This window comes from Chaetodon auriga, chromosome 19, assembly GCF_051107435.1.
Source record: "Chaetodon auriga isolate fChaAug3 chromosome 19, fChaAug3.hap1, whole genome shotgun sequence".
NCBI classification, from domain to species: domain Eukaryota; kingdom Metazoa; phylum Chordata; class Actinopteri; order Chaetodontiformes; family Chaetodontidae; genus Chaetodon; species Chaetodon auriga.
In genome coordinates, this window is record NC_135092.1 from 9,981,443 (window position 1) to 10,002,422 (window position 20,980).

The 20,980-nt window shown below is 42.2% G+C and overlaps 1 protein-coding gene across 1 annotated transcript in view; it reads left to right on the forward strand.

Annotated features, from left to right (window-relative positions):
* The first annotated feature begins 1,538 nt into the window (after positions 1 to 1,538).
* LOC143337604 (matrix metalloproteinase-17-like) overlaps positions 1,539 to 20,980 on the forward strand; it is a 64,949-nt gene continuing 45,507 nt past the window's right edge. The window contains exon 1 of the mRNA XM_076757237.1: positions 1,539 to 2,039. Coding sequence (XP_076613352.1) covers positions 1,905 to 2,039 — 135 coding nt within the window. The 5' untranslated portion in view covers positions 1,539 to 1,904. The remainder of the gene's footprint in view (positions 2,040 to 20,980) is intronic.

The following is a 20,980-nucleotide window of genomic DNA, read 5'->3' on the forward strand; positions in this document are numbered from 1 at the left end:
TGTAGTTTGAGTTTTCTCTCTGGTGATGCAGTGAAAGAGCAACCAAAAACAGTTAGTTGACTCGAGGCTGCATTCAGAATTTTAAGAGTAAAAAAGAAAAAAACTCACTCCCTCTTTCTTAGTCCCTTCTTGCCTTTATGCTCAAAGACTCGGCTTGTGCGAGGGCAATTGCAAACCTTATTAGACAATTAGCAAATGATATATTGCTGTTGAGAAGAAAAATAAGACTAATGATTAGCCTATGTACACATTTGCACTGGTTATTTTCTGCAACATAAAAACAACGTCTGGACATGTGAATATGTCTCTCCATATGCGGCTCACGATGGATTTATTTCATTTAATTTACTTGGGGCCATTTTGCACGATTGTGGTTTGAGATTGGATGTCTCCTTTGATATTACACATGCATCAGCTCTAGATTTTGCTGCTCCATTATTAAGGCCCTGTCTTGTACAAGGGCCCTGTGCCAACAAGACTAAGAGCTTCCAGCAATGCTAGCAGCGCTGTGAGGCTGCACTTAGGTACAGCAGGTGCTTAAGAGCTAAATGCTAACATGGGCATACTAACATGCTCAAGCTGGCAATGCCAACGTGCTGATGTTAAGGAGGTATAATGTTTACCATGTTCACCATCTAGCATGATATGTCAGCATACTAACAGTTAGCACAAAACAGTGACAAAAAGTACAGCTGAGGGGATGTCAGTTGTACAAGTATGTGGTCATAACCTACTGGACAAATTGAAATTATGATCTGATGGTGGCGCGAGATGAAAAGCCAGAGGATCACATGTAAGAGATCACAAGAAGTTATCACAGTGAATCCTGAGGGATGCATGGACGTGTGCACCATATTTCATGACGATCCACCCAATAGTAGCAAAGATTTGACAGCGCGGACCAACCAATCGACATCCAGCTGCTGGCATGGATGAAAACTTTGTATTCCCATCAGTAATTATGTGTATATGTTCTCATAAAGTGACTATTTCTTATCTAATTAGTATAGGTGAAGGTGTAAAATGGGGCCCACGTCTCATTCTTGCTCCAAGGCACCCAAAGGCAGAAATCAGGCTTTGTGTAACTGACTCACATCTTTGGCATCAGAACCACCAGGACTTGAGAAATGGAGGTGATGACGATCAAGGCCAATTAGACTTAAGCACAGGCATGGAAACACACGTGTGCCTTGCTGCAAGACTAAAAATTTTGTTTAAGAGTACATGATCATTCTACATTCATTTTTATAACTCCTGTTTGTGTGAGGCTACATTTTGGCACGTCACATCCACTAAGCACTGTTTCTCATACATATAACAGGAACAAATTGTGTTTTTCTGCCTTTTAGTCTCAACCCTTGAGACCCAAACTACGCAGGGCGCGCGTCATGAATTCGGCGGTGTCCAAGTGGGCTAAAAAGGAGCTGAACTCCCGTCCTCTCCCCTTCCTGCTGTCAGTGGATCCTTCGGGCCGAACGCTCATTCACTGTGGCGGCGCGTGCGTCAAAGCGCGGTCTCTGCCGCTGCTCGGGACAAAACCGCACGCAGCTGCTTTCATTTGCCAGAGCTCAAGACCGCACCATCAGCGGGGGAGCTCGCGCTTCTTGCTGCAGGCATATCACCTCTGACGGACTTTGATTTAGGACGAGCATACACGCATTTCCCCGTTTGATTATGCCCACGTAGCTGAGAGTCACAAGTGTCGCCTGGTGGGAAACAAACTTAGAAATCCTAAACGTCCTTTCCGCCGCCGGTTTTCATGTGTTTTATGTGTTTGCGCTCAACAGTGAGGTAGACTTTATGCGGACTAATTTTCCAGGAGTGTCGGCGTGTGATTTATCCCGTGGATGCGGCTGTCGGGGTCGGTGTCTGAGCCCTGCAGGATCAGCCTGTTATAGGGCATCATGATTTTTCCGGAGCTTCGCAAGTGGATGAGGAATATTTCTCCGGAGATGCTGCTGCTGGTGCAGATATTGTGCTTTTTGCCTCTGACTGGAGCGGCTCCTTCTGTGACGACCGAGCAGCTGGACACCGGGGTGGTAAGTTTTCCACCTTTTCTGCACGGGGGTCGGAAGTTTTGCTACTTATTGGACATGGCGGGTGGGAAGTTTTCCCACCGCTGAGCACCTAGCGGCGTGTTTCTCTGCCATACCCCTCTCTTACAAAGGGCAGTTTACCCTACTTTTGGATGTCGGAGGCAAATCCTCTTCAGACTTGATCTGAATGTTAAGATCTCGCAGCAGTCCAGTGCACGGTGGCAGCTTGGCTTTGCAGGCTGGTGGGAAATAGAACCGGAGCCTGTTCTCCAAAGCAGAGATCAGGGTCCCTGTAATGGCTTGCAATAAATAAATGTAAATGTATTTGCCTTAACAGAATATCGACCTCCTCCACAGCACGCTGACATAATATAAATACTGCACTGGGGCTCACTTCCAGCACAGCGTCAAATCAAACCATGAGATGTTATATTTCCTTTTCTCTGTCATGGATCTGAAACACTGCTCCAATATGTCATCTGGTGCCAAGTTTAAACAAGTACTGGGTTTAAATGAGCAGCTGATCCTGCTGAAGCAGAGAAACCAAACAATTTCTCACTGTGATATTAACATATATATGGTGTGAGATGTCAATTTAGCAGTTTTTAGTAGTTTAATTTAGTAGTATTGAAAATGAGGAGCAAATGGATGGCTCAGAATATTCACCTAATTTGCTTTGTGAAGAGATGCTTTAATTATGACAGTTTTTAAACAAATTAGAATCACCCTAACCCTTCCACTGAACTGTGTCTGAGCAAATTAAACCATTAAGTGACGATTCCATCAACTGGTTAGACCACAGCATACTTCAGCTTTATATTTGGGTTTGATGAGCAGCCGCAGGTAAAACAGATCATTAGTAACTCTTGAGACAACATCCTCATCAACTGTTTACTTTAATGGCTCCAATATCAATGTACATTTTTCATATTTTTGCAGTTTTGCTTCACATTTGCTTCCAAGCGTCTTGTCTTCCACATCCAATTTCCATCTCAAAGCGCTGATGGATGTGATACTGCCGCTCAGCCAGCCTCTGTCTCCTCAGCGCCTCTCCTCAGCTGCATTGTTTTTTTTTTTTTTTGCTTGTTTTTGGGTACAGACGCTTGAGGATGAACTCTGTTATCAAAGACATTGCTGAGGTATTTCTGTCGCTGGACCACATCCCTGTGGATGTGTGCTGCCAGGAGACAGCCATTCATCTTCTTAGTTTTAGATACTCTTTGCTGCAGACGTGAATTGTCCCTAATCCCCGCAAGTTTGTTGAGGACAGTCACGTGGCGTTGTGTGGGATTTAGGGTTAGAGTGAGACGAATGCACAGAGAGGAGCACTGAGTCATCTTCACATTTCTCCAGGTATTGTTAGGATGTGCAGAGGTACAGGTGTAGAGAACACATCCCTTGGTGAGCAGGTGGTGCGTGCAGCAGATTAATTATCTTAAAAACAGGATTATCGGCCAAATACAAGTTTGATTGGCATGGGCGCATCACTGCTGAGTATTGTTATTTTTTTGTTGTTAAAATGAGTTGCTTTTGAACTGCAGATTCAACATGTTGGGTGGTTGGATGCGAATGATCTGGTGTCTAGTCAGCCAATCCTTAAAGCCGTCTTGATACCGTATTATCCTTTATCAAGCTGTGCTTGAGTGTGTGAGCAAACACTTGGCCTCTTACTCATCCAGCTGAAACAGAGCAATGTGGGCATCACCGGGATTCTTTTTCTCACCACATATACAGTCTAAATGCAAAGTTTGCCAATGTTTTGTTCCTGGTTTGGTTCACCAGCCACTGAGAAAACTCTCTGTGTTTATTGCTTGTGAGGTATTCACCTCCGTTCATCAGCTGTGTGTTTACTGCCGCTCTCCATCATTTCATGCTGTACCACTGGTTTATATGAACTGCTGGGGAGCTGCCGCCCACAGTTTTTATGGACCTACAAACCAAGACAATGAGCTGAAGCGTCAAGCTGGTTGGATGGTTACAAGCATGGCTGCAACTGATTCTTATTGTGTTGATTGGTTGATTTGTTGTCTATAAAATCTCAGAAAATAATGAAAAAATGCCTGTCATAATTTCCCAGAACCCAAGGTGAGATGTTCAGTGTCTTATTTTTTCTGACCAACAGTTCAAAAGCCCATAATATTCCATTTACAGTGATACAAAATAGAGAAGCAGCAAATACTCACACTGGATACTACCTGATTATCAAAATACAGTGTTTCCCCTACGACTGCTTTGGGGGAGTGTCTGCATTTTGCTGTCATTTACAGTCACACAAGTTCTCTCCTCTCCTCCGGTCTCCCTGCATTTCACAGAGGGCGGGGGGAGTTGTTAGCATAACCCCCCACCCACCCTCCTTGTTACCTATCTGACCCTGCCAAAGCAGTCAACCCGGGGAGACACTGACTTGTTTTCACCCTCAGAGCAAACGGGATCGTACACCTGAGTGTGATCACAGGGCAGAAACAGCTCTCAGGTTGTTGGTTTGGTGTTAAGGGGTTTAGGAAGACTGAGGGGAGTTGGGCAGACAGATGGACAGATGGGCATCTGTCCACAGACGCACTCCTCCCCTATGACCGGCTGATTGACTTTTAAATAAGAGTTCTGCATTGATGAAATTGCTCTCAGCTGTTGAGAGCAGGTGGATAATTGGTTGTTGATGGTCTGAGAGGGTTCTCCCATCTTATGTGCCCAGTTGTGTTCCTAAGTGCCCCTCATTTGGGACTTGGTCCACAAAAACAACCATCTACCCACGGAACCATGTCCTGATCTCCAGCTCTGCTGCTCCCCAGTCCCATTACACTTCAGAGCCACTGCGCCGCATCACTTGGCTTTTAGTGGAGCTTGAGCGCTGAATTTATCCGTCTACCTTCGTAACTGCTGTACGCTGTGTCCGTAATTAACTGAACCACAAACTTAAGCACAGCTCTGAGGCATCCAGTTTCTAGTTTTGCTGTTATCCAGCCCAGTATATCACTGCAGAGCCCCAATTTGCAATTTCAGCCTTTTAGAGAACTGCTACATAACAGCTATAATGTTATCAGCAGTATGTTTTCTGCTCATCATATCATTTCACTCCTGATGCCTGTTTTTTTTCTGTGCTAGCACAGAGCGACTGAGCTCCTCAGGAGACTATTCGCCGTTGGAAGCGGTGCTTCTTGCTTTAGCAGCTGTCTTAAGATTGAGGTGACTAGATCAGCTGCCGATAAAAGCGCCTTAATTACTATTTAATCTTGTTGAAGCTGACCTTGAGGAATGTCTGTGCAGCATTTAATCTCCTTCAATGGGGAAAATGTAATTTCTGTAATTTTTTATGTGCTCTAAAAGAGTAAAACCAAACGAGTGTGTCTGATGGGGCAGCCACACCCTGCCAGTCTGCTTCTGATTCTCATTTTGCTTTATAATTTCTTCAATGAGAAGACCATCTGGTCTTCTGTCCGCTGAATAGAGAAGGGAAAAAAAAAAAAGCCTGGTAGACGCCACCCTCCTCCACCTACTTCTACCACTCTCCCTCCCTGCTAGGCCTCATAATACTCAGTTCTCTTGCAACTAGCCTGCCCGGCACCAGGACCACCACCCCTCATTAGCTCGCCCTTTGCCTATCATGACTGCACATTTCACCAGGATCATATTCTGTCCTCTCAGCCTTTCAGTCTCCTTCCTTCATTTTCTCCCTTCCACCCCAGATTGGAAGCGTTCTTGTAGCAGCACATCATGGTTCTTCTGATTACACCCAGTGACTCAGGGCACGGGGGGGGGGGGGTTCAAGGAGAAAACTGGATGCAGTGACAGTCGAGGGAAAGTCTTAAATAAGTAATCAACCGGGGTCAACGAAGGAAAATACATACTAAATGAAAAGCGAGAGGATGCATCATCTAAAGAGTGGCAGACATAAAGTTGGGTCTATTTTTATTTTCATGAGTGTATCAGCATCCTGATTCAGGAAGAGATTTTACTTTGGATTTTACGCTTGTAAGATATTTTTAAGTAGTTGCCCCCAACAGCTGTGCCAGCATGGCTGCAGCAAACCAAAAGCACCCGAAATTCCGGTTAACCTGCATTTCTTCTCATTGCAGTGTCATGCTGGATACATTTAGCACCGCTGTCCCACTTCCATCAAGCCGCGTGACCTTTCTGTCTGTAGCAGTGTATCACGGGACGTATATCCAGGGCAAGGACACTTTTTTTAAGGGACGCCAAGTGGGAGATGACTGCACAGTGGGAGAGAATACATCATTGTGTGATGATGATGATTGACAGAGAGCACACGAGACAGTTCAGCATGTAGTATATAGCACATTCTCTGCGTCCCAGGAAGAGGGAGATACTGTGGAAACCAGCCCTTCAGTCCGCTCCTATCCAATCTGTCATCGCAGCTTTGCTCAGTGTAAAAGTTCTCCAGGGAGCTGCATGTTTCTGAGGAGATTGTCAGACTTTTTAACATCCTCAGAGGTCGTTTCAACAGAGATCTCAAGGGTCCTGACACTTCATTGGCTGCCGCTGTAGCATGGCGGTGTGGGACTGATGTGTAGCAGCTGCAACGCTTCTGCTTGACGTGTTAGTCAATGACAACACCCAATAAATTTGGATGAATTCATGACTTAAAGTTCATCATGTAGACAAGGAACCATTTTGGCAGAAGGTGTTGTGGAAGCGTTGAAATGAACTCAACAAAGCAGCTCCTCCAGCGGTTTAGTGCAGGATTACTCATTTGCAAATGGACTCTGCCCGCAAAGAGAAGCACTGTGATGAATTTTGCAGTATTTCTACATACAGCCTTGTGCGTCACAGAACATTTTGTCCCCCTCAGAGATGAACACCTGACATTTAGTTAATACAGCTGTTAGCAAATGAGCAACTTTCCCTTACATTCCCACAAGAAGATGAACAATGTCTCTTCAGAGGCACCATTGTTTCATTTTATAACCTATTCAGATGTCGCACTTTCCTTCCAATGTCTGATTAGAAACAGCATTTCATTGTTATGCGCATCACATGATCCCTTATGTTACACTGAAGAGTGAAGATTGCTAGAGTAGAGGTCACATTTACTGGCTGTTAAACACCTTCAGACAAGAAACAAAGGACCACCCTGTGTTTTCAGCTGAAGGACAGACAGTGCTCATAATAAGAGATGCAAAGAAGTGCTCAGAAAGAGTAGAATTTTACCCCAGTCATAGATTCATAATACTCTCTGGCCTTCTCGTTGACCAAATTGGTAAATCCCTGTTTGTTACTGTGGTTCTTCTGAATGTGACTGAACTGGGGCCAGTTTTACAAAGAAGGACTACAGCTTCGATCTAACTAATGATCAGACTTCATATAGACATCTAAATCCATCCATATTCTGGGAAATCAAATCTTTTTCCAAACTGAAAAACATGGCTGGCTGCGCAGCCACATCAAACAGCTCAGCTTCATTTATGTTCATGTTTTGCCTTCTGGTAGAATTGAACAGCTACAGCGACATTTCAGTCAGAAAATTCATTGAAACAATTCACATAATCTACAGAATCTGAGGCTTTTTAATGTGGCAGCGCTCTGTTCTTCAGCTAACTTGTCAGTCAGGCTCAGGATGGTTTCCTTGGGCAAATTAAACATGGATCGTAGCTCTGAGTTAGCTGGGGTGGATAACTTTGAAATAAGTTTTTTTTTCCCTTTCAGTCCAGGCCAAAAACTGCATTTTTGCACTGCTTCCATATATTAGCCTCTCAAAGTCTATCAGCTTCAAATGGTGAAAACTTTACAAGATAGCTTTGTAGAAATCAGTATTCCAACTACTCAGTGACATCTATAGGCTGCAAAACATTAGATGAAATAGGTGAAAATCAATCAAATAAAGCAGCAAACATTTAAACAAAAGTACACACAGCCTAACTTTGATGCTCCGTGGGGAATGGATTGCCATAATAACACACAAGGAGAAGTTACAAGCAAGCATGATAGCTCATTTTGCCCACGAGGAGCAGGGCTTGTGATATGTTGACAGTGAGATGGACCAGTCGGTTCATGTGCAGGCGCCGCTCTGTGAAACCAGAGCCTGGCGCTGTGGAGATATTTGTGCATGCATTGGATGTGCATTTCAGAATAATATAAAATGACGCTAATTCATGCTCTCTCTGCTGTGTTGCTTTATGTAACAGCACAGTGATTGAGCTGATCTGTGGAACAATGCTGCTGTGACTCAAGAACTGTAGGCTGCGTCTTAATCACTTAATATGCTTTTCATATCAAAAGAGACATGTGGATATCTAAAACTTCCATTTGTAGTCACAACATGGTACAGTTCTACCCGGGCTATTTTTGTTTGATTTTACAGTAGTGATGGCTTTAATACTGTGGTCAAGTGAGTGCAGTTACCCACAACAGAGCTGCACGCGATATGCTCATTTTCCATTGGCTTGAACTGACTCAATTACTTGAGCAGGCCCACTCCAGGGCTCCCCATATAGAAAACCTCAAATCAGCTCCATGTGGACAGTTCTATTTTAACCTCAGAGGCCCCTCCTCTCCGTCTTGTCCTCGACCAGATCAAGGTTTTGGTTGCCATTGCTATTCAAAGGACCAACCAGGTCTTGTAATTACGGTGGTTTCTGGTGTTGCGCTGGCTCGCACACTGAAGCCTAAAATAATCCATAGCTCTGCCAGCTGAACTGCCAATAGACGGCTTTAATAGCACGATCAAGAAAACCCAAAAGCAACAACAAAGCTACTCTGAAATTGCTTGCAGGAATTGGCAGAATTGTAATGAATGTGGTTTTGTTTATGTCTGTGTGCATGTCAGTTTCTTCTCGTGAGACGCCGTACAGTGTGCGCATGCATGATTGTGTGTGTGTGCGTCACTGCCACGCTGGTGACCTCATAGCTTGTCTCTCATTAGCATTTGTCACAGTGCAGCGGATGGTGGAAAAAAAGAAAAGGAAAGGGGAACGGACGGCGATTGCTTATCATCTGTGGACTTCCATCCCGCTCCTGCTCCCATTTCTCTGAAGGTCCGAGTGAGATGAAGAGAATTAGACAGGAGGGGGAGGAAGACCAAGAGAGATTGAGTGGGTGGCAGAGATAAGCTACGTCTTCATCCAACTATCACTAGCAATTAGGCCCACTTTCTTTTAGTCCAGTGTTGATACTCAACTTCCTATCAAGTGAATGTAATGAGCCACTAACAGTCGGCTGAATTTCAAGAGGTGCTCATGATTATGAGAATTGCAGTCTGTGATGGTGTGAATTGCCGTCTGCGCTAGGCTTATTCTTGCAGTAGGGTTGAAGTTGAGAACAGGGCCGTGCTCTTCTTGAGTTTTGGTTTTGAAATAGAGTCACACATACAGAGATGAACATGCTTGTATGCCTGTGAATTTTTGCTTGTCCACCAAGGAGACATTGCTTCTTTGTGAGGATCACTATAGTAACACCTGGCAGCTATTTCATGGCTTTCATCAGAGTACATGGACAATGCAATACATGCTTTTTACGCATGCGTTCCCTATAGACATACATTTTTAGAATAATATAATACCATTTTATGATGTATACTGTTTCTGCAAAGTGGGTTTGATTGATGTTGCCATATTCTTGAAGGTCACAGAGATTAAAACTGATCTACATGCAGTATTGATTACCCGATTGATTGAAGGTTTGTCAAAAAACAGCTGTTTAATGGTGAATGACCTTTCGTTGTGATGTAGTTCGAGATTCCTCAAAGATGATGCGATAAAATAGGAGGAAAAAAACCCTCTTCAAACCTCTAAACTGTGACTGGAGCGAATATAATCCTTCTTAGACAATAATGATGGGCACATTTGTGCACATAAAAATAGTTTTAAAGTTTAGAAGTTTTTGCTCAGATCCTGCAGAACATTAATTCTGAAACGCATGCAAGTGCTGACATTTACAGTCTGAAGTGTCCCCAGAGACATAGTGTGAAATACACAGGCACACACTGTTGAACACACAGCGACTGTAAAGGAACAAATTGAAGATTGAGTCTGTGATAGTTAAAACGTGTCAGGTGTGGGTATGTTTGCATGTTTGTGTGCTTTGCATCCTTCTCCCTTATCCTCACTATCAGGGGACACTGGGTGAGCTTTATTCAATCCTTGTGTTTGTGGGCTTTGGCTTGGTGCCATGCCATATTACCGCCCACAGAGAGAGGAACTTCAAAGAAGGTTCGGGGGCTTTTTCTCTCAGTGGAGCCACTGAAACTTATGCTTCTCAAATTAAGATCCAGTTACAGGGGATGTTCTAATTGGCTCCATCAGTCTGTTTATCTTTAATCTGTGGCTGACATTTTTTAAGTCCTCTTTCTCCTTCGCATCCATCTCGATCCTTTTATCATCCCTCGCTCCTTCATTCAGTCACAGAAATCCTGATCCTTTCATCCATGCTGTTATTTGGAGATGATTTGTGACATGATGTTGGATGACCGATTGAGAATTTAATGGATGAATGTTTGATGAATGTTTGTGCACATACAGTATGCACAAGGTTTTATGTGTGTGTCTGCCTTTTTGTACAGTAAAAAAAAAGGTAAAATGCAGAATTCAGAAAATTTTAATTGGAAAACCTGGATTTTGGGGGGAAAAAATGGAAAAAAATTAGACATATTTCATAGAGCCCTGCTTAAGTCTTTGTTGAATTTTGGCCTTCAATGATGCAAGTGTTAAATTACTGCACACTGCAAAGCCGTTAACCATAATTTAGGGCTGCCAAATTTCTAAATGACATGTACGCATGCCTTAAAAATGCAGAGCTGATAGGACTTGAATACGCATTCGCTTCATGTGGTGCATCTTGTTGACGATGCACCACATGAAGCAAATTTTTTCCCACGGTAAACAAAATCCTCTGACTCGCCAGAGATCAGCAGTCTCAGCAAAGGGGTTCGTGCGGTCTCCAAAACAAACAAAAACAGTTTTCAAATCTTCAAGCAAGGAAAGGTCAGCCATTGTTTGCATCATTGCAAACAACGTGTGGGTGTTCCTTTTATGATTTATATGTTTTGACTTGGTATATTAGCAATACTTGCATTTTTGCTTGTTCGGTTTCAAATTCTGTGTTTCGTGCATGAAATTCTGCTTTGGACCGCTGTCTGACACAACAAGGAACTGTCAGGTTTGCTCTGGAAATGTGAGCAGGCACATTTTACACATAAAAGCGTGCTTCCATATGTTTGATAAATGAGGCTCTACCTTATTCCAGTACATGGAAATGTGTTCCACAATGTCCTGCTTTAACCTGATTTCTCCCAGTAACCTTGTTTCTTGCCTGCGCGGAGCCACAGTGTCGCCTTTTATCTTTCCACTTAGCTCCTGTCATTCACATTCTCCGACTTCTCTCTTCTCTTCTTTTTCTGTCTGTTTTCCACTTTCTGCATTACTTTCCCCCTGAGCATTATCTGTTTCTGCGTTCTCTTCCCTCTCTATGTTTCCTACCCTCTCCCTCTGTGTCATTTCCTCTTTGTATTCTCTTAACATCTCTGCCTCTCCGCCTCCCTCCTTGCTGCCTCCAGGAACAGACAGGAGTTGAGCCTCGGCTTTCTGTACAACCAGCTGTTCCTAAACCACGGATTAGCTGATTCACTTACAGTCACATCTTAATCCCCGTTGTCACACTCACACACACACAAACATGCAAATTAGGACAGATTTTCCTCCCAAGTGTCTGAGAAGTGACACTCACACCTCAACCGAATGGAAATTGCATGTCAGAATAAGCACATCCATCAGAATGTACTGAATCCTTCCAGCAAGTTAGACTTGTGTGCCATTATATGCACATTGTATCTGCAGAAAAGCACAAATACTTTCTGAAGACAAGTGATTGAGTGTTTCAGCTGGGTGGCACATGTGCCATCTGCTTGCTCGACTGTAACTGATGACTTTTATTGTGTGCCATTCCTCTTCACTGTTGTCTCCGTTTCCTGTTCGCTGTTCCTGTTCAACCTACGATGCGCAATAGTTAAATTATACCACATCCTAACTGAAAGTAAAGCCTCCTCATGAAATACAAGAGTGGAACAAAGCCAAATTTTTCACATTTGCATGCCTTCTTGTGTCCTTGTCGTCCAAAACAGCAGTTCATTTCCTGTTTGGATTTGAACTGTAAAAGCTTTTTAAGATGACGAAATAAAGAGGTAATAATGTATGGGCATAAATTCAGTCTTTATGTTAAACTATTTTGTAGTGGACCACTGCTAAAAAAAAAAAAAAAGACTGAAACTATTTGCAGTGTATTCAGATCATTTAAGTAAAAGTACTCATACCACATTCAGAGGATACTCCGCTACAAGTCCTGCATTCAAGTTAGCAAAAGTATGTCAGTGTAATGAACAAAATTTCCTTAAAGTATCAAAGTAAAAGTACTCATTATGCAGTGAAATGGTCCCTGTCAGTGTCTCATTACTATATATTAGTTTTTGGATCAGTATCACTGCAGCATTAATGTGTACAACCCACCAAATTGGGAGATACATGGTTTTTATTGGACATGAAGGATATGATGAATTGTAATCTGAAATGTACTGAGTAATAAAGCTGTCAGGCAAAAGTAGTGGAGTAAAAAGAACAATATTTGCTTCTTAGACAGAGTGGAGTAGAAGTATAAAGTTGCCTGAAATGGAAACTCTCAAATATGTACTTGAAGACATTACTTGAGTAAATGTACTTAGTTACATTCCATCTTTGGTGTCCTCTCATAAAGGGATGTAAGAGCTTATGTACTGCATTCCGTCTGACACCTACTTGTTACAGAAGCTTTGTCACAAATCTGTTCAGCATATTTCCACTGGAAATATTCTACAATAAATGCACAAATAGTGCTAATTATATCAACTGGGCCAGATAATGTGAGGTATAAAAAGAAAACGATTGTGTGAATATAAATCCATTCAGCCACATAAGGCTCATTGTTCTTGATTTTTTTTCTTATTTTCACAGAATAATATTCACATTTTTAAATGAAGTGAGTGCTTGAAACGGGATTCAGCCAGATTTCATGCTCCCACGCATCTAAAGGTTGTGTTTCCAGATGCAATAAGAAATTGATCACTTACTATCAATTTTCACTGCTCAATACAGTTAAAGACGACTACGCAAAGCACGCTCCTGGCAATCCAAAGTGAAATGTGAAATGTGGAGAAAACAAAAAAAAGAGCTATGAACTCCACACAATCCACATAATGTGATAAAATGCAGTTTTGCCTGATAGGCAGTATACAAAATCAATAACGGAAGCACAAATGCAAGTCTGCTGCTGCCCAAACTGTCAAGTTCTAGAGGCTGTAGTACAACTTTTACTGTAACAATGAAAACAGGCAGGAATGCTCCAAACAACAGTTATGTTGAATGTTCACTTTGTTGAACTCACACCAGATTTAAAAAAAAAAAAGTGAAATTAGGAACACAGCTGAGGGATTTACATTATCAATGTCAGATTTCTGCCGCTTACTATGTAAAAACTGTGAAAGAACTTGTCAGAAATGCATTCATGGAGATTTTAGATGCTTTTATTTTAGGGTTGTTTTTCCCTGAGTAGATAATTGTGTTTTTCTTCCGATCTCTGTGTGTTAGAGGGCTGATAATGGGGCGCTCACTGCGGTGTAGTGATGAGGCTCAGGGGCTTAAACACATGTTTCTACTGTTGTGGAAATCAAAGGTTGTCGAGAACGGTGTGAGTTGGGATTTTTTCTCTCTAAACTGTATTTATTGTGAGTCGGCACCAAATAGCCTTAGTGTTGAGCATGCTGGCTGGCCCTCTTTTTAAGGGGAGGTCATGGCCACCAAAACAGTACTCACAATACCGGTGAATGATCTGCTTACGACACTGGTCGTGTTGGTTGACCTGCAGCTTGGCTCTCTGAAAAGCTACTTGCAGTGCTTCTGTGGTTTACTACTTCACTGCATTATAAAGGTTTTGCAGCTTCAGTTCGCTCTCTCAATAAAATGATCCTCAACTTCGCCATTCGTTTTGTTACACTAATGAATTTAATTCTTCCTACTCATTAAAACAAATGACTAATCCAAATGAATACATACCTATCTTAATTCAAACGGTGGATGGCCCAAAATCATTTGCCAAGTCTAATAAAGTAATTCCAGGCCACATTTAGATTATATTTGCTTTTGTTAATTGGCCAGATATGAAATTATGGTTTCTAATGTTGCTTTAAAACTGAGCTCCACTTGGAGGATTTCACACAATTAGAAAGTTCAAGCTGTAAATCTGGACTGCACACATGCATGAAAAAGGGAGGAGAGGGAGAGGTCATGTTCAGTTTAAAGCGATGAGATGAAAGGTGAGGGAAATGCATCAGCGTAGGCGAATGATTTCTTGGCTTGGATTAATCCTCACTCTTTTACCGCCTGGCAATCCAGCCTCAATTTTCTGTTCGATTAAACGTGTCATTCAGGCTACATGTCACCCCCAATTTCCCTCTCTTTCTATCCCTCTATGTTCTCCCTCTTTGATCTTATCTGTTTGCGCAAATGAGACTAAATCCTTCATTTCTTCTGTGAATTGTGTTTACGCTCAGGTTATGCCATTGGAGTGGTTTCAGGAGTTTTCTCAGTCAAACACACGTAAGATTTCACTCCTTGGATCCCACATCATCCCAGTGTAATACTTTGAATAAACCATCTCTCTCTCTCTGAATAAGCTGGTGATACAAATTGGGAAGCTGCTACAACTGCTTTGAATAATGATAGCATCTTTTCCAACACCCATGGCTGTTCTGATAAGATGCGGTTGAGAGAAGCCCCCTCAGTGGAGAGCAACATAAGACACAGAGGAATGCTTGATGTGAGGCATTTACATCTGTGTGATATGTGTTTGTTGGCTTATATGTCGTTGAGTTGAGACTTTGCTCTCTGCGTAGTCAAAGCTGTTTATTAGGCAGAAATTCATTTTGGGGCCTTTGCATTTGACTTGTATCAGTATTCTGAGCTCTTACCACTCACATCATGATACTAATAACCTAATATCCTCTCGCCATTTATACACAAAAGCAGAAACTGTGTTCCATATTTTGCCTGAATATGAGACAACCTTGACCATGAGATGACCCCCGTTTTCCAACACCTGCTTTTGGAAAAATACTTGCATGGTATTAAAACTGCATAGTTCCATTGCTTCTTCAGTTCTGACTGGTGGGGAGTCCCAGGCATTTATCCTCTTGCAGGGTGTTCACACCTCGGCAGTCGTTGAAGTCACATGTGAGTCATTGACCCACCTGGCCATGATGTGAGTTGTTACAGTCACATGAGTCATGGTGTGAATAGATGTTAAGCTGCCTGGAGAGGGATCTCTGGACAGCAATGAACCTCAAGGTGTGAATGACCCTGCAAGAGGATAAATGCCTGGGACTCCCAACCAGTCAGTTAGAGCTGAAGAAGCCTTTTGGATAAGAGGTGAAATGTCTTCTAGAACCTCAAGAAAGTCATGTTTTCTTTGTAAAGCTCTTAGAAGTACCATGGCCTGGATGAATGAGAATCCTCACAGACAGCCAATGTTGCCTTTTGGTTTCACAGTGGACACAAACAGCGGTCTTCTGGGTGAAAGTCATGTGGTTGTTTGGCCCATCTAGTCACACCACCTTCCTCCATATGCAGATTTTCTTGCTCCTCACGCTACATTGCCTGACTTCCTCCTTTGCTCCTGTCTTAGTTACTACAGCGACTTGAGGTCACTGCATAACACTAAACATAAATATAGGTCATAATAATTTGCTTGCACAGTCGTTTTTGGTGAGGACGAGCTGATTTGCTCTTGTAAAATAAAATGCTGATGCTTCCACTGCAGCATTATTTAAATCCACATTAGTGTAGCTTGTCCAAGTAAGTTTTCAAGTTCAGCAGATTCATTTTGCCTGTCAGTCACATACTGGCATACTTATTCTCTTTTCTCTGGCTGTTAGCATTTTTCACCTCCTCATCATGATATTTCATGACTGCAGTAGTTCTTGGCTGCTTGACTCACGGTTTGGGTACCAGTCCACTCCAGCAGGAAGGATACTGGCAAATGCTTTTCAATCAGAAATGTGCTTCCTCTGTCCAACCTGTCAGATGCTCCTGTTAAACTGTGGTTCCTAAACATGTTTGGGGCTGACTAACTCTAGAAGACACATAGTAAGCAGGAATAACTGGCAAACCTAGCAACATTAAGAGTGTAGCAACCCATAATGCAATTCAGGACAGTAAAGTTCATTCAACTGATTGTTTTGCATTTGTTGAACAAGCTTAAAAGCTATAAACAGATTTTAGGCATTTGGCAACTCTACTGTTGCCCATCTGTTCAGGCACTCAGGTGAAATATATGTGAAAAGGTAAAATCTTTGTGTTGTAATGGTCAAAATCAAAATTTTGATGATCCTTGAAGGCTGAGGTTACAACCTGCTGGTGCTGGTCCGTACCTTTTTGTTTTCTTTTCTTATAGTGCTTGTATTGCGTTCATGAAATGTCACACTTTCTGCCTGCAACAGCTCTCTGTCTTTCTTCTCAAAGTAAAAACAAAAGTCTTCACGCTTTGTTGTCAGCAGAAAGCACCCAAGAGGCAAGTGAAAGCTTCATCCTTAATTGGCATTAATTAATGGACTCACATGATGGTATCTCAAAACTTTTAATGGAACATTCACCTTTCAAGTAACTTCACTCTTCAGAAGTTTTTCTTCTATTCTAATGCAGCTTCGTAACCTTTTAAAAGTCCAAGAGATCAGCCTCAGGTCTGACCTCATCCTCGAGGTAGTAAGGAACAATATAAACACTATAATGGACTGCGCTCCTTCATGACCCATTGAGAGTCAGTGAGGTCGTAAGGTTAAATGTCTCCCAGTGACTCATTTCCTGTCAGTGAGGCTGAAGATGAAGGGACTCCACAGCTGTTCATCAGGGCTAAACAGGGAGGTATTGTGGGACATTGGAGGCCATGTGCATGGGGGCAAAGCAGATTCTGCTGTTGAGTGATGTTGCTGTGGTGATACCGTAGTCACAGAAGTCATTGTGTGTGTGTGTGTGTGTGTGTGTGTGTGTGTGTGTGTGTGTGTGTGTGTCCCCAAAAAAAGGATGTGATATCACAAGTCAAACAATGGTAATAATGAGCAAAGTGTCAGAGCAGTTCTTCAGTTTGTAGTCTGCTAGTGTGATATTGTACAGTACGCTGAGCAATAATCCTCCATTTTTAAACACAAATGCACATGTTTCTATTTGCAGGTCAGAATTAAACAACAGTGAACTTTGACCTGCAGGTCTGCCAGAGCCAACCGGAGCTCGCACTGAAACAGGAAACTCATTCATCAACTCAACAGTTGCATGGGTTTCAATTACAGTGAATAAGAGATGAGTGAATATTTGCAGAGGCTGATGCAAGTGTGGAAATGCTCTAAGAGGAGTTACAGTAAAGATCGTAGGAAGATAATGTGCCGCAAATCTTAACTTTTTTTGTTGCACTACATCAACAATAATAGAACTTATCTTTAAAATGTTCTTGGCTTCATGATGGGCCCGTACTTTAATTTTACTCTTAGTTCCCTGTTCTCAGCCTGCTGCACAACTCAAAATTCACAGACTTTAGACAAAGACAACCTAAATTAGCTTTTCATGCTATAGTCTCTTTCCTGTCTAACTCATGAACATGAAACCTGCTGAATGAGCGACCAACTAAACATTTCCTGAGGAAAAGTGCACTGCTAGCGCCAGTTTGCTGGCCAGCTTGCTAATTAGCTACTCAGATGGAGCACATTAAACAGCGTGTAAACATATCTGCAAATATCACTTTGATCGTGTTAGATGCCGGTGTCGACCTTTGACTACAAAAATGGATAGCTAACTGTGATATCGGTTGGACTGTAAATCTTTGTTCTGCCGTCTCCTGCTCTGTGGTCACCTGTACTGTGTGCAGGCAGGTCGATGACAGTACTGCATTGGTGCGCACCAGCAGCTCACCTGGTCGAGTGCGTGCCATGTATTAAGGCTAACACCTTACCGCATTAACAAAAAGAGAAAAAATGTAAAATTCATTAAATCACTTAAACACTGGGCTTTTCTTTCTCAGTCTCTCACCCACACACCGCCTCTCTGCCTCAGCCCTCCCGTTTTCCACCGCTGCACTGATCACTGATGCATCTGCAATTCAGCAACGCTTCAAATCTGTGCCCACATTAATCAATGTCTCACACACATGACGCTTGGCCTTCTGCATCAAATCTATTTTTCCTTTGGCTTGGAGAATCTGTTTTGTTGCTGAAAGTCAGAAATCCATTCTCTCACTCTGTTTGCTATGTCCACAGCGACACATTGCTTTTGAGAAACAGATTATTTAATGAGGGAAAGTTGGGTAACTTTCTATCTCAGTGCTACCTCCCGTCTCCCACAAGTTCTATAAATATATCATACCATAATAAACTATAAATACCATAAACTCCTATGAGATAAAGAAAGATGTAGGCCCGCTTCATCTCACTTGCAGTTTTTGTGGGCCCTATACTCTTTCTGTCTGTCTTCCTTTCACTCTGAATATTTATAAGGAATTTGTAGCTTCTTGTGTACTCCAGATCTTACTGTATTAAAGGATTACAGGGACCAGGGTTCAGGATTATGGAGATAAATTATCCTTCACATGCAGATACTGCACAGCATATTTAGAGTAAGTCAAACCCTATAAGACCCACTCCATGCCTCAGTTATATGTGTACGTGTATGAATGTGAAAGGCAGATTGAGTGTGCAGCATGTATTAGCTCATGTCCCCTGTGAGTTATTGTTTTAATGTGGGTATAAATAAAAGATCTGAATGTGTGTTTGTGCATGCATGTACTATTTGGTTTGTGCTCAACTGTGTGTTTGCATACTTGTATTAATGATCTGAATCTTGTAGAAGGTACTGTACCCTGGTGTAGTATAAATATGATATTTTCAACATTGGTTATGTGCACATATGTGTGTGAGCTTGAGTTGGGTCTTACAGTATATTTCTCTCCATACTTTAGTTCGAGATAAGTCAACTTTTAGAGCTGATGTGTGGCAGCATTTCGGTTTTCCCGTTTCAAGAAACGGAAACGACAGAGGCGAAAAGGAAACTGAGAAACGCAAAACAATTTGCAGATACATTTGGCGCACTGCCACCCAGAAAAAAAAAAAAGTCACAACAACATACTGTGAGAAGAAGCTTCAGCGAGGCCAAAGGAGCCTGACAGAAGCATTTGGAGCCCCACTTCTCCATAACAGTCCCAGAGCTGAAGAAACAACAAAATGCATCGGTGAATATACAGCCAAAGACTTCAGGCTGTTTTCTGTGGTCGACAACGATGAATTTTGGAGGTTAGTGAACACGCTGGAGCCAAAGTAGACAATTACATCAAGGCCACACTTTAGTCACACAGTGATAGCAGCTCTGTACCCAGAGACAAAAGCTAAAGTGACACAGAGCCTCAAAGGCGCAGAGTGCATCTCAATAACCACAGTTGGGTAGACTTCACTAGCTACACAGAGCTAAATTACAGTCCCGGCTCATTTTATAACCAGCGAAAGAGAAGTGAAAAGCTCTGTCCTACAGACGCAAACTCTTTTCCAATCACACACTGGACTCAACTGAGGTTTTGAAATGTGCTGTTCTGGAGAAAAATAACAACGAAAAGTCTGTGCAACAATATCACAGCATCATGTTCTGTTTACGCTTATCTCTAATATCATAGTCCCTGCCCTTATGGACCGCAGAGCAACATTTTGAAAAACCAATTGTGGATCATCCTGTCAGTCGTCGATATATGATTGACATAAGCCTGTTATATATCAAATGTAACATCTTACAAGCTGTCTTACAGGTCTGACAGAAGCAGAAAACTGCCTACTGTTCACTGGAAGAAGCCTCATATGTTTTCTCCAAGATTTCATGGTTTGACATCATGTATTCAGGACAAGGCGCAGCCAGAAAACATGCAGTGAAGGCAGAAAATGTTGCATGAAATGTCTGGATATGTATATATGCATATCTACTGTATGTAGGTGCATGTATATGCAGACCGTTGGCACTGTAGTGCAGCCATTTTCCTGTAACCCAGTGAGAGAAAATGGAGAGATTTAGTCTTCTGTCTTCACGTTTGTTTAGGTATGTCTGCTGTAGCTTGTGAAATAAATAAATAAAATAAAAGTGTTTCAAATGTGTTTTTTGGTGCCGTTTAAGTACAAGGCTCCTGGGCTTTTATGGGCATCAAACCATATTTTAGTTAAAGGTACTGTGGAGCAATGCCAGCAAGTCAACATATGAATGTAAACAATGCAGGCTTTGCAAATGTTTTCTGAGGATAGAAGTACGTTCAGCATTTTAAGACCTCAGGCGTTTTGGTGAGAAACATTGAACGTAAACAGGAAACACCACAGGGCACCTTTAAAGTGTTTAACAAGGTTGTCTATCTTAGTGGCAATGGTTTTAAGATTACCTTGCCAAGTAGAGTTTGAGACCAGTGATCTCGTGATAGAGTATGTTTCCTGGAATTTCAAATAAGAAACTGTTTATAGATAAAATTCCCAAATGGTATTTGGCTTATCCATTGAAGTAAATACTTAAGATCGAAGTACTTCATCACATAAATGCAAAAAAAACTGTAAATCCAATCCAAAAAGACCTTGTTTTTCTGAACCATGTCTAAATTATGTGAAGGGAAAGAAACTGATCTCATGGTGAAATTGGCCCCTGCCGATTTCCAGCGTACAATCAGAGATGTCGGGGAAGGGACAGCCACCTCAGTATGAGCAGAAACATCTCTAACAACTGACAGATTTCTATTGTCTCGTGGTACAACTACAGTATACATCATCACAATGGAAAAAGTAAGAAAAGAGCGCCCATTGAAGTAAACAGATTTGTTAGAAAGGATGCCTTGAGACAGAGAGCTGAGTTTGCCGAGGGTTACACGCTGAGGAAAATTGATTGTTGTTGCAGTAGGTGGTACATCAACAGACG